Genomic DNA, 14618 nt, shown 5'->3' with positions numbered 1-14618 from the left:
AGTTCAGATTGCAACATTCTAGAATCGAGAAATACATGCTTTCACTCGGAAGGTTAGTGTGTATTTTTCTACAGGAGGAAAGTTAGGGATAGCCTAATATCATGCATTTGTAATGTCAGTTTTCCTTGTGGTTGCAAAATATGTCATATTAATATTGATTGGCAACTATCACATGGCCATTTTTCCACATAAAGAATTTGGGAATGAACTGTATCAACAGAAGCTTGATGAACAACTGACCAGACAGCATTTTGCTAAACGACTTCAATATAAATTCTGGGTTGAACTCCAATACTCACCAATGGACACAATCCGGTAGTGGATTGTTCATGGAATTTGAAGTTTTTTTATTCTTTATTTATAGGATATGGGCATTGCTGTTTGGGCCAGCATTTATTGCCCATCCCTGGTTGCCCTTGGAAAGGTGGTGGTGAGTTGCCTTCTTGAACTGTTGCAGCCCATTTAGCATAGGTAGATCCACAACACCACAATGGGGAGTTCTAACATATCGACCAGCAATACTGAAGGATATGTTTCCAAGCCTGGCTGATGAATGGCTTAGAATAGAACTCATAGATGGTGTTCCGATGGAGCTGCTGCCCCTGCCCTTCTAGATGGGAGTGGTCATGGGTTTTGAAGGTGAATTCTAAGGACCTTTGGTTAATTTCTGCGATGCACCTTGTAGATGCTATGCATTGCTGATTTTGAGAGCTGGTGGTAGAAATTATATCATCAGATTTGCAGCAACTTCATTTTTACTAGAGCTCTTTATTTCATAATAAATCAAATGCATCCTTGATGTCAAGGGCAACATTCCCTCTATTTTTTTTCCTGCTCTATGGAGTTCCAAGGTCAGTGGGTGGCAATAGTTTCCTAAAGCAAATGGTATTGTGTCCTCATGCTGATGGATTTGCTCTGCTTTATTGTGTATGGGACATACCTGGGCAATTTGCAGACCGTCAGGTAGATGTCAGTGCTGCAGCTGTACTGGCTTGGGTGTAAGCTTTTGGAGTACAAGTCTTCAGTATTGTTGTTGGAATAATGGCAGGGCCCATAGCTTTTTGAATATCTAGTGTATCCACATATAGTGAAGGAATCCACTTAAGGCTGATATCTGTGATGCTGGGAACTTCTGGAGGAGGCCAAGATGGATTACCCACTCAGTCTTTCTGGTTGAAGGTTTCTGTGAAACAGATATCTGAGCATCTGAGCATCAGGGCAGGATAAGCCTTTGCTCCTGGATGCCTTAACATGGAACCATGGAGCCTCCTAATGTGATGGCCTCCACCAATGGAAAGTTCTCGGACCTCGTTGCATACATTACATTGCCAACAAACAGATTAGCCATGATCTTATTGCATGATGGGACAGGCTCGAGGGGCTGAAGGGCCTACTACTGCGTCTATTTTGTATGCCCCTGACATCCCTGTTGCCCGTTAAACAGCCCAGTAGGACTGCATTGCAAGACCCCTTCCAACATAAATCCCAAGAATCCTAACCACCCCCACCTCCCGCCATCTGTGGGTCTGTGAAATCTCACTGCTATTTTTAGCTTTCTACTCATGTTGTGGAAATATACATTGGTCTGGTTTCTGCTACAGTTCATTTGCCCTACTTTGCAATACTGATAAGTATTGCACTTTTTAAAAAACAAGCTATTTTATTACCAATAACGTTCAATTTGTTTTGTTGCAATTGTTTGAAATATTTTTCTAATAAATGTCTTTTTTTTACTGGTTTTAGGTTGAAGTTCCAAAGTTGCTACAGTAAGAAGATGTGTCATTGTGTGCTGTGGAGATGCTCCATTAATCCTTATATAAATCAAATTCAGTATTTAGCTAAAGCTTCATTGATACAATATTCTCATTCTGATCATTTGAAGGACTTAATGTTACATCCTTGTCTGAGGCCCTGTGAAAAGATGACAACATTTCTAAGAACTTTCTCAAGCTGTATTGCTTGATCTTACTATTTTTCTACTGTGACTTTTGCACTTCCAATAAATCTTGCACTTTTTCTGTAGTTCTGTTTTCTGCTACAGCAGCTTTCCATTGGTGGTAATTTCCTGATGTTCCCACCTCAATTTTTTATCTCAATTTTATCATTGCTTTAATTGACATCTTTTGTGAAATGTCCATCCTAACTGAACATTACATTTTTGATACAGATTCTGTCTTTTGCTACAATAACAATCTTATGACCTGAGTATTTTTAATCTTGCCACTTTCATGAAACAATGACGCCATCAGACTGATATGCCACTTGATCATCTCTCCTAAATTTTACATGTGTTTGTTAGCCTTCCTTCACCTCTGGGACAGCAGTTTGGCTGATGCCTTGTAATTCTAGATACACAGTATAATCCTCAAGCTGACCTTCCATGATCAGAGATAAGGACTTATAATGATGGTTAAAAAGCTTTAACAGTCTTCTTAGAAATAGGTACTACAAGTTAAATTTTATATTACCTGTTTCTCTTAAATCTTATATAGTTCTGTTTGCAATGATTATTTTCAGTGAAAAAAAAAGCAATGTCTTAACTCTAAAAGAATTGTAAATATTTGGCTGGTTCGGTTTTCTATGTAATATTTTAATATGTAATATGAGAGCATTTGTAAATGTATGCGGACTGCACACATGCTATCAAGAGACACATGAGCAGCAATCATGTAGCTTCCATTCTATGCCTGATGTATCATTTATAAAAATAACACAGTATACAATAAACAGCACAATAAAAAAGATGCCAATTTTTCTGTCTAAAAGGATGTCATGTACATTTGCTTTTCTGTCTCTCATCGGTTACCAAAAGCAATATATGCACTAATGTGGAACATGTGATACTGTTTTATCTTTTGATTATTTTTGTAAATATAAAGCCACATTTAATTTCATGTGTAAAATGCATATCAACATCGGAAAAAAATATTTTAATTCAAAAAATGAGCTTAACTCAGCTGCAGAATTGTCTAAACATGAACATTTCCTTGTGATGCATTGTGAAAGTATATGAAACAAGCACAATGATAGGTCAGTAAGTTTTCAGGGAATATTTACCTTTCTTGTTGTGAATGGTGCCAAATTTAAATAAAAATCATTTTATGAGAAATAAAGCAAAACCTATGGTTAGTAAATCCTGCATCATACAAAACACACGCAGAATAAGTATTACCAAAATTTCAAGTCTATCATTTGTAATATTACAGATATTAACATTACAGGGTGGAAACTGTATAGAATAAAAGCTCTCCTATGTGGTTGCTTCAAATATTTTCAGCAATAATATGTTCTTGTTGTAGCAGACATGCAAGTTGTCTCCCAGATTCCAGTGTTCCATGAAGCTGTTGTTTATAATACATGTTTGCATGAGCAGGGATTTGCAACATTTTAGAACAAAATTTCCAATTCTTTATATACAATAACAAGTCACATACTATTGTTTATATTTTAAGTTATTTTGTTCAAAAAATTCACAAATGTGTTCTATCAGTAAAATTCCATCATTAACTGCCTTATAGTAAGCAGGCAGCACAGAGTAACTGTGGATATAGAAACAGTAGATGTTTTTGACTATGGGATAAACAGAATATGTGGAGAAATATTCTCAATGCAATGAAAATATTCATAGTTACTATCACATTTTGCCCACTAATCCATGAAACAGTTTGGCTGTGAAGTGCTTTGGAATGGTCTGAATACCATTCTTACCACAATTTTTCTGTACAACAACAGTCATTGCATTTCAAAAATAATCAGTTAGCTGTGAGCCACTTGGGAGATCCTGAAAGCACTTGAATTACTTTTGCTGGGGTGAAGTGAAGTCTAATAGTGATTTACTGCTGTATTTCATCAGGTTGTGACAGGCAGGTCTCAGCTTCTTTTAGCAATGATATTTAATGGGCCAAAAAGCCTATTTCAATAAACTGTGCATGGTGATCCATCCTTCTCAATTTACTTTGCTCACTGAAAATGTATCAGCTGGTAGCATTTCAATGCTTCTCCACAGAGAGCAGAAAAATATTTACCTTCCCTAAAAGTGATATGACTCAGTGGTGAGTCGGTTTGCAGTTCACAGTCCCCAGTGACACGCAATACAGCATACACCAGTGCAAAGCACTTTGTGAGATCTATTGGATAAGGTTATTTTTTAGCTATTCCTGGTAATATGTCTCACCTAGAATCCCACTTTTTTGGAAGGTTGTACAGCCTTTGCACTATCTCCTAAAATACAACCATAAAGACAATGCTATCCGAAAATAATATCACTATGGCATTAAAGGCCCAGAATGCAAGAATAGAAAATAAGACTGATGTCTGTAGAATCAGTTTATGCACTAATGTGACAGTCCAATTGTTTGCTTGGTACAATCTGTGCAGCACAACAAACCCACAATAGAAAATAAAATCCAATATTGTGTTGCTGATTGAATGTGAGTAAATTATGATAGTTTACAGGGGATTTCAATTTTTCTTTAGAACCCGCTCCTCATTCTGTTCTGACAGTGAGATTGTCCCTTTTTGATTTCAGCATCCAGTGCAAGTTACCATTCAACATGAAACAATCTTATTTTGCTTTAAATAAACATCATAAATGGAACTTTTGGGATCCTGGATTCTTTGAATAGGATATTAGGTAATAAGATATAGAAATAATCCTAATCCTAATCATCAGTTAGGCTGTGTTTAGAAAATTATTTCCAGTAATGGAAACCTTCATTTAAAATGAATGTCAATACTTTTTCCTTGATAGAGAGGTTGCTGATGACAGTACCATGTAGCAATGGGGCTTTTAAAATATATTGCATCCTCATTTCATCTTGACAGACAATTTAGCAAATTTGATATGTGTGCAAAATTACAAACAATTGTTATGAGATAACTATCAAAAAATTATTTCCACTGATTGGTCAATTGGTACATAAAGGGCCTACATTAAGTGTCATAAACAATTACTTGTTCACATGGGCTCAATTTTGACTCTGCCATGTCCAATCAACTCCACGTTTCAATACAGGCTTAGTCAAAACATAATGACAAGCTTTGTGAGATTGACTGTCCATGACTTCACGGCAACATTTGACTGAGAGTAACACTAGCGGACGCGAGTAAAACTCATGTTAATAAGGAAAAAGGGGAAGGCTTTTCACCAACTAGAATCAAGTCTGTACAGTGGAAGGTAGCTACGCACCTTGGTGGCTAATCAGCTCATCCTAAAGATATTGCTTCAGGTATCCCTCGGGACAGATCCTTCGGCCCAATTGTCATTAGCTGAAACATCAACAACTTCCCTTTATCATAATATGAATGGTTTACTCATGATTCCACAAATTCAACTGTATTCACAATACCTCAAATTAAAAATAAGCAATGAAGATAACATTCAGAAACATTCTTCCCTGACAATTGTCACTTAACTGTGATCTCCAGTGAAGGACACCGCAATAATTTGGTGATGGCATTGAATGGTCAACCATGATCAACACTCTGCCATCAAGTTGAGTGTTATGAATATTGGCCAGGAACTAAATTGAGCCAGTCATATAAATGTCGTGACTACAGCAGGTCAAAAGATAGCTACTGTGCAGAGAATAGATCATCTCCTGACACCTTAAAGTCACTACAGCACATAGAAGTCATATCAGTGTCAGGTAATACATTGTCCTTTCCTGTACAGAGCTCTAGTGAAAAACCACAATACCATCTAAGATAAAACAGTTCAGCTTTTTGGCACCTATTCACTAGTTCAAACATCACAACTGTAATCACACACCATCTCAGCTTCAATATCTGTCAATGTTTTTTCATTGTTGCTGAATTAAAATCCTGGACCTTTCTAGCTAACAACATTTTGAGAAGATCTTCACCACGTGAATGCTGGCCTTGCTAATAATATCCACACACTGAGATATAATCAAAGTAAATAAAAAATGGAGGGAGAGGCTTTTTAGGGTGCACTTAGGGAAACAAAAAGAGCTTTTAAAAGGGAAATTGATAAGTAGCTGAAAAATAACATTTAACAGTCTAAAGTAAGAACGGCTAAATGGCTTTTTCCAAAAGCCATCACAAATGTGAAGTGTTGAGACATTGTAGTAAAACTCTTTGATTCCTCAAAGTAAAAACTACTAATACAAAAACTGTTTACGAATTGCTGATGTACTGATTATATCTATGCATTCTTGTCTGTTTGCTGATAGTAAATTACCTGAAGCAGTATTTGGCATTGATGTATGTGAGATAATGCTTATCTGATCACAGAAGTTGAAAGCATTCCTTTAACCATCACTCATTATTTCTCTAACTTTCATTAAAATATATAATATTAGTAACAATTATTAAATAGTTATGTATGGTGCCTACAAAAAGATCTGATACAAAGAAAGCCAATTCCATGAAGTCAACAATAACATCATGCACCATACAGGGGCAACATTTTTACACAGAGATTGGGTTTGGCTGTGGAAAGAACTTCTAGAGAAAGTGCTGGGTGTGAGTACATTTGCATTGTTTAAAGTATGTTTGGACAAGTACCGGAATAAGAAATATTTGGAGAGATATGGGTCAAGCGCAGGCAGGTGAGATTATCTTAGTTTAGGATTATGGTTGGCATGGACTGGTTAGACTGAAGGGTCTGTTTCCGTGCTGTATGACCCTATGACTCTAAATGCACCATCCATGTATACATGAAACTTAATATAACTCGACTATTTCTACCACGTCGACGTAGTCAAAATTAGCACCATTCATTTCTTTAAAATAAGACACAGAGGTGACCTAGAAACTCTAGCTGATGTGTGTCTGAACGTCAAGTAGGTTGAATGGCTAAATCCTACTCATAATTCCAACTTGTTAAGCTTGATTGAATATATTCAGAAATTAATTTCATTGTTGAAAAAAATATGCTGTACACTGACTCTACAAAACTTAATAAAGAATGGCTTATCATGAATTCTACCTCCTAATGCCTAATATAGTGTAACATAAAAAATGGCCACAGTCCAATTCATCTCCTGCATAAAGTATGATTATTGAACAGAATAAACGATGAAAACTGAAAAGCAACTTAAAAAGGCATGTTTATGACAATACTTTGGGGTTGTTTTTACTGTTATGACACAAATGATTTCTTTGCAAGATAAACATTTAATTTTCCCAAAATAAAATAACATCAGATTTGTTTCCAGTCTTTTTATCATAATACTCACTTTGGTCATTTAATTCCTAAATACCACACAGTGCTTAAAAGAAACAGAAGCATCACAGAAATGCCTATATTTGGTCAGTTTTTCTGCAGCTCAAAAGTTCATTCCTTCGCTATTTTAAATTACTGGATAGATGCCAATCTACTGCCTTTTAACAAATGGTACAATAAAAACAAAAAAAAAGCAAATGATATATCTTTCAGAAGCCAAGAAAAGGACCAGACTTAGGGGAACATAACAAGAAAAAAGTTTATTTTCATACTGTGTTACATTGAAATAATTGACAAAACACGACTACAATTTGCACTTCCCAATGCAAGTGTAATATTGGAATTGTTAAAAATCTTACAATAGTAGATTAGTTTTCTGGTTACAAAAGTGAATACATTTTACGTAACAGTTTGCATTGAAATAATCATTGAGATTTTTAGGATATACACAGATCATAAGTCGCAGTGGCCAATTATGATCATTTATAGGGCACTTTTTTAACTCACCAATAGCATTGTGTATAATTTTCCCCTCTGACAACAGTGGACATATTTTCACTTTCTTGTTGTGATGACACGTGGGGCCAGATTTTCCATGGAGTGACAATCTAATGCAGATTGCCATTCTGGCCTTTTAGTTTTATGATAGAAGGAAGATCTGCATTTTTGCCAGGACATTGTGCTCAGGTTGCCCTCAGAACTGCATGTAGTAATTCCAGTCTGGCAGATCTTTTGTAGCTTAGAACTGTCAGAAGAAGGCAAACCACGTTCCCCTTTCAGAGTACATAGTTGTCATGTTCTAAAGTCCTGACAACCATTTTGACACTACTGTCAGACCAGAAATATATAAAGTAAAAGTTTATGTGCTGTTGTGGTGCATTAGTAGTGTCCCCACCTCTGAGCTAGGAGGTCTAGGATCAAGTATCACCTGCTCCAGATGTATGTCATAGCATAATTGAATACATTAACTAAAACAAAATCTATTTAGGGTTTTAATTGTGTGGAAGTGGTCTCCCTACCTGTGAACCGAAAAGTCAGGTTCAATTCCCAACTGTCCCAGAGGCGTGCCATAAGAGATTGATTCAAAAAAACTACAAGGCAAGCATGGTACCATCCATGGAGTGAAAACAGAGCCAATGTTTCAAGTCCCTGCTTTCTCTCCACAGATGCTGCCTGATGTGCTGAGTTTTTCCAGCAATTTCTGCTTTTGGTTCAGATTTCCAGCATCTGCAATTCATCCTTTTATTACGAAGTTTGTGTGATTATAGGGTGCCAACTGGATCGGGTGGCCAGGATGCAAGACTCTGCGGGAGCCAGGTAAATGTTTGGAGCTGTTCAGATGGGCTATGAAATCAGATTAATTTGGGAAGTGAGGGTTAGTGTTTGGTCTGGGGAGTCAGTTCAGGCCACAGGAGTCGGGGATCGGGTCAGGTCAGGTCAGATTCAGCAGGAGGTAGAAGGTTCAGGGGAGGGAGTGTTGAGTCCAGTTGGATGGGAGGAGTAGAATGGGCAGTCATCTTTGGAGGCAGGATTGTCAGATCATGTCAATGGTGAGAGGGTGAGTTGCGGGGACTGGGTTTGGGTCTAATGGGGGTGTGGGGAGTGGATGGATCAACTAATCTGTCAGTCCAAACAGTACTGTGTAGATATGGAAACATATGTGTGCATATCGAAACTAACCCTCATTTGTCAGATGTTGTTTTCAAGATGAAGTATCAGTTGAGGAAGAGTTATGGTCCATGAATGGAATCTTGGGAATTTCAAAGATAACATTTCTGATAAGAGGAATAACCATTGTTGAACATGTTCTGGCTATGAAATGATGAGAGTGAAATCAAGGGAAACAATTGCCTTGGGTTGAGTAATGAGGAAAAGTTACTGTCAAAGTTATCAAACCCTAAATATTGTTTTGAGATTGAGGAAGTCTACATGGACAAGTTACCCACGTAATCATCTGAACTTCATGGCAGGAACTGATTAACACAGAATAGCCAATTGAAAGGTTTTCACTTAGTATGGCTTTCAGCACAAAGCTGTAGGAGGGAAGCGACAGTCAGTGGATCAGTAACACCAGCACAGGAGATTAGAGATCAGAGGAATTTGAGCAAATACAAGAGCAGTAATTGGAGTACAAAAGGCAGATCAGATGGAAGATAGGAATATGGAGTAAGAGCTAGATCAGAGGTGAGAGGAAAGATCAGAGGCTGGGTTCAGGGGAGATCAGGGCCGGAGAAAAGTTGGACACCCAGGTTGAGGGAGACCAGAAGAGCCAGGAGGAGTTTGCAAGTGAGGGTGGAACCTGTCAAGTGGCCACTGGCGAAGCAAGTAAACTGAATCCATTGCTCAAATAAATCAAGGAACAATTAGTCCTGCAGACTTTGTCTGTTTAGCTGCTGGTTTCCCATTGCCCAGAAAATCCAGTCATCCAGACTTAACTTTAGTGAAGAACAAAGCCTTCATAATATTTCAATTGCCAACCTACCTCTGAAAAGTGGATTCCCTCTCTATTAAAACTGGAAGTGGGCAGGTTGGAAAGAATTGGGATCAGTAGGCGAACTAAGAGTAACATCAAGGCAGCCCTGTTGTACCAGGTCTCAATGGGATTCAGAGGGGAAACTCTCCATTGGTTAGAGTCATATGCAAAACAAATCAAGATGGCTATGATTGTTTGAAGTCAACCATCTCAATCCATGGACATCACTAAAGAATAGTGTCATTGGTCCAACTATACCTTCGGGTGCTTTATCAATAAGCTTCCCTCCATAGCAACATCAGAGGTGACAATGATCAGAGATTGCACAACGTTCAGCACTATTTATGACACCTTAGATACTGAAGCAAGCCATGTCCAAATGCAAGAAGACTTGGGCAGCATTCAGGCTTGGACTGATATGTGGTCATTGGTATTCACGCCAGGAAAGTATTAGGCAATGACCATCCCCAGGAGCAGAAATCTAGCTATCAACTTTTGAGATTCAATGCCATTTCCATTGGTAAATCCCCTATTGTCAACATCTTGGATGTTACCATTGGCCATTAAGGCAAAAGACAGAAAATTACAGACCGATTAGCCTAACCTCGGTTGTGGGTAAGATCTTAGAGTCCATTGTGAAGGATGAGATTTCCGAATACTTGGAAGTGCATGGTAAAATAGGACAAACTCAGCTTGGCTTCATCAAGAAGAGGTCATGCCTGACAAATCTGTTGGAATTCTTGGAGGAAGTAATGAGTAGGTTAGACCAATGAGAGCCAATGGACATTATCACCCTGTCCTTCAAGAAGGCCTTTGATAAGGTGCTGCACAGGAGGCTGCTGTGTAAGATAAGGGCCCATGGTGTTACAGGCAAAGTTTTAGCATGGTTAGAAGATTGGCTGTCTGGTAGAAATCAGACAGCAGGGTTAAAAGTGTCTGTCTCAGAATGGCAGCTGGTGACCCAGTGGTGTTCCATAAGGGTCAGTGTTGGCACCACAACTTTTCACTTAGCACAGAAATGATCTGGATAAAGGAACTGAGGGCATTCTGACTAAATTTGCAGACAATACAATGATAGGTGAAGGAAAAGCTAAAATTGAGGATGTTGGGGAGCCTGCAGAAGGATTTGGACAGGTTAGGAGAGTGGGCAAAGAAGTGGCAGATGGAGTACAATGTGGGAAAGTGTGAGGTCATGCACTTTGATAAGAAGAATAAAAGCCTGGACTATTTCTAAATGGGGAGAAAATGCAGAAGTCTGAAGTGCAAAGAGTGTTCTAGTCCAGGATTCTTTCAAGGTAAACTTGCAAATTGAGACAGTGGCTAGGAAGGCAAATGCATCTTTGACATTAATTTTGAGAGGACTTGAATATAAAAGCAGAGATGTACTTCTGAGGCTCTCTAACGCTCTGGTCAGGCCATATTTAGAGTATCATGGGCAGTTTTGCACTCCATATCTCAGCAAAGATGTACTGTCCCCGGAGTGGGTTCAGAAGATGTTCACCAGAGTTGTCCCAGGAATGAAAAGCTTAACATATGAGGAATGTTTAAGGACTCTGGATCTATACTCGTTGGAGTTTAGAAGGATGAGAGGGGATCTAATTGAAATTTACAGAATACTGAATGGCCTGGACAGAGTGGATGTTGGGAAGATGTTTCCATTGGTAGGAGAGACTAGGACCCAAAGGCACAGCATTAGAGTAATGGGAAGACCTTTTAGATCAGAGATAAGGAGAAACTTCTTCAGCCAGAGATGGTGAATCTATGGAATTCATTGTCACAGAAGGCTATGAAGGCCAGGTCATTGAGCATATTTAAGACGGAGACAGATAAGTACTGATGATCAAGGGGATGAAGGGTTACAGGAGAAAATGGGAGGATGGGGTTGAGAAACTTACCAGCCATGAATGAATGGTAGAGCAGACTTGATGGGCTGAATGGCCTAATTTCTACTCCTATGTCTTATGATCCTTTGTTCTTATAAACTGGCCTGAAATGGGCAATTTAAATACAAGTTTCAAGAACACATCAGACTCTTGAAGTTCTATGGCAGGTAAATCACCTCCTGTCTCCCTAGTGCCCAGTGTAATTGAGTACTCTCCACATGGCTGGATAGGTGCAGTTTCAACAGTACTCAACAAGCTCAAAACCATGCAGGACGGAGCTGTCTGTTTGATTGGCAACCAATCCACAAACACTCACTCCTCCCTAACTGACATACAGTGACAAGGGTTTATACATTTACTAGATGCACAGCAGTAAATCACCAAGGATGCTTCAATGGCACCTACCAAACCTGCAAACTCTACCACCTAGAAAGACAAGGGCAACAGGTGTGCAGGAACATCATCACCTGCAAGTTCTCCTTCAACCCACACACCATCATGACTTGGAGTAATATTGTCTTTCCTTTAATCACATTGAATCAAAATCCTGGAATTCCCTCTTGATAGGATTGTAGTTGTCCCTATACCCAAGGACTGCAGCAATTCAAGAAGGCAACTTGCCAAAATCTTTTCAAGGGAAATTAATGATGGGCAATAAATGCATGAAATATCCCCATATCTGTGAATAAAAAATCTCAGTTGTGTTTAACTCTTAATATCACACCTAATCAAAATTTGCTGACCTCCAGCCCCTATGTTTTTATTTCAGGTTTTCCAGCATCCATGGTATTATCTTCTTATCACTAAAATCTAAACCAGTCTTTTAGTTGAGGATAGGTACAAAAAGAAACTCCAAAAGAGTATTATTAGATATCGTTTTGGTAATATTATATCATGCAGTTTATAGGTCTTGTATTTCAAGATGCTCTTAGCCCTTTTGAATTAAACATAATTTGGCATCCTACATTTAAGCATGCATCCATGTGGCAATTCGAACATCAAAATGCTTTTACGCAAACACCAGCTGCAGTGAGGAAAAAATAGATTCTCTTTGCCTCTTCTAAGCCTGTGTGCTTGGGATTTTTCTTGTTCTTTGTGGGTCATGAATGCTGGCTTGCATCTTCTGCATGCTGTTTTCAATACTTTAGCACAGGAAGTGGAAACTTTAATAACTTGGTAGAAAATCACATAATAACTGTGAATATCCATTTACACAGAAGGCTAAACATTGCAACATTTGAGAAATGTTTATTCACTCTTAAAACATCCCTTTGAAGATTTAATTTTTTCTGTTGTCCTGGACTTAGTTTTCACACTCGGCTCTTTGCTTGAGAAAAACAAGTTAGAATTCAGCAAGATTCAGCATTCACATCAACCTTTTCTACTGTATCAATTTCTTACAATAGATGTTACCTTTACTGTCACTAAAGAGCATGAAAATATAGGAACTAGGTGAAGATTAGGCCATAAATTGCCTCGAGTCCACTTCACCATTCAATATGATTTGGCTGGTTTCTTTTAGCTTCAAGTCCACTTTCCTTCATAGTTTCATAACTCTTGACTCACTTACAGTGCAGGAAGAGGACAAAATTTATTGTAGTATCTGTAGTATTCTAGATCTGATCTGACCAACACCACATGCAATTGTAGCAAAGCAACTCTACTTTTACAATCTACCCCCTCCCCACCCACACCTCACAATAAAATCCCATATTCTGTTTACCTTCATATTTCTTGTTGTGCCTGCATGCTAATTGTTTGTGTTTCATGTACAAGAACATTTAGATTCCTCTGTAGAAAAGCATTCCATAAATCCTCCATTGAAATCATATTTTGTTCTTCTAATCTTCGCGAAAGCATGGATATTCTCCATCTGTAATTTTTTGCCCACAGACTTAACTTCTCTGTGTACTTTTATACACTCTTTGTATGTGCAGATGTGCAGGTTAGGTGGCCATGCTAAATTGCCTGCAATGTACAGGGGATGTACAGGCTAAGGAAATCTAGGGTTATAGAGATAGCGTAGCAGGGTGGGTCTTGGAGGGATACTATTCAGAGGGTTGGTGTGGACTCGATGGGCAGAATGGTTGCTTCCCACACTGTAGGGATTCTATGATTCTATGTTCCTTCTCACAATTTGCTGCCCTGTCTATCTTTGTATCATAAGCGCATTTACGTACAATTCAATTAGACCCTAGATCCAAGTCAGTTTGTCCTGAGGGTACCACTGGCAATGGGCTGGCAGGTTCTCTGCAACAAATGGGAATGGTTATTCATTTAGTTACAGCCTGTAAAGTGAAAGCCAGATGAATACTCTATCATAGCCATTATCATGGTTGATCAACTACTTGCCCAGCATTCGTAATAGACAGATACACAAGAAGGTGAATGGCTAATACCTCCCTCACTCCCGCAATCCTCAAGATGCCTAGCCTCAGATTAGATACTCAAGACAAAGTATAGCCCTGATTGGTACCTTTCAGCCTTCTAGATAGTTCAGTGCCACATTCTCTGTTTACTCATTGAGGTATCACAATAATCTTGATGCATGGTATCTCCGAGTCTTAACATTAACTTGAATAACACATTTTTGGCCATTAAAGGGAAATGAAATGTTATAAATTCTCTCCAAGTAATTTCATTTCCTTTTATGAAGAAAAGACATCCTGATTGGTGAATGGAAAATCATCACCTGGAAGTTTCTAAACATTTTCTGACAGCTATCCACTCAGAATGCTGCTACTAATATTGAAAGAAATCCAAATTAAAATTAAACCTTTTTGTGGATGATGAATTTAAATAAAAAACCGGTGAAATGTATGTGCTGGAAGAAGAAGGTGAATGAAATACCTCTGGGATTGGTGCTAAATTTGATACCATAACTAATACGCATTTGCAATGTGAATTCAGAAATGTAAATAAACTAGCCAATTTATATAATGCTAGGCTGCGAGAAGTGAACAGCCAGAAATTTGCAACATTGGAAAGTCCCAGAGTAATGACCATTCAGAATGCAGGGCTTAACCAGAAGGCTATTAATGTTAAATGGCCTGGACCATGAGCATTGTAAGTG

General features: G+C 38.3%; 1 protein-coding gene across 1 annotated transcript in view; it reads left to right on the top strand.

Annotated features, from left to right (window-relative positions):
- The window catches only part of LOC125462847 (leiomodin-1), a 33123-nt gene extending 31228 nt beyond the window's left edge, over window positions 1-1895 (top strand). The window contains exon 3 of the mRNA XM_048553279.2: window positions 1744-1895. Coding sequence (XP_048409236.1) covers window positions 1744-1770 — 27 coding nt within the window. The 3' untranslated portion in view covers window positions 1771-1895. The remainder of the gene's footprint in view (window positions 1-1743) is intronic.
- The last annotated feature ends 12723 nt before the right edge of the window (window positions 1896-14618 follow it).

This window comes from Stegostoma tigrinum, chromosome 21 (assembly GCF_030684315.1).
Source record: "Stegostoma tigrinum isolate sSteTig4 chromosome 21, sSteTig4.hap1, whole genome shotgun sequence".
NCBI lineage: Eukaryota > Metazoa > Chordata > Chondrichthyes > Orectolobiformes > Stegostomatidae > Stegostoma > Stegostoma tigrinum.
Note: the sequence above shows the minus strand (reverse complement) of the source record. Positions and strands in the feature narration are given on the sequence as shown.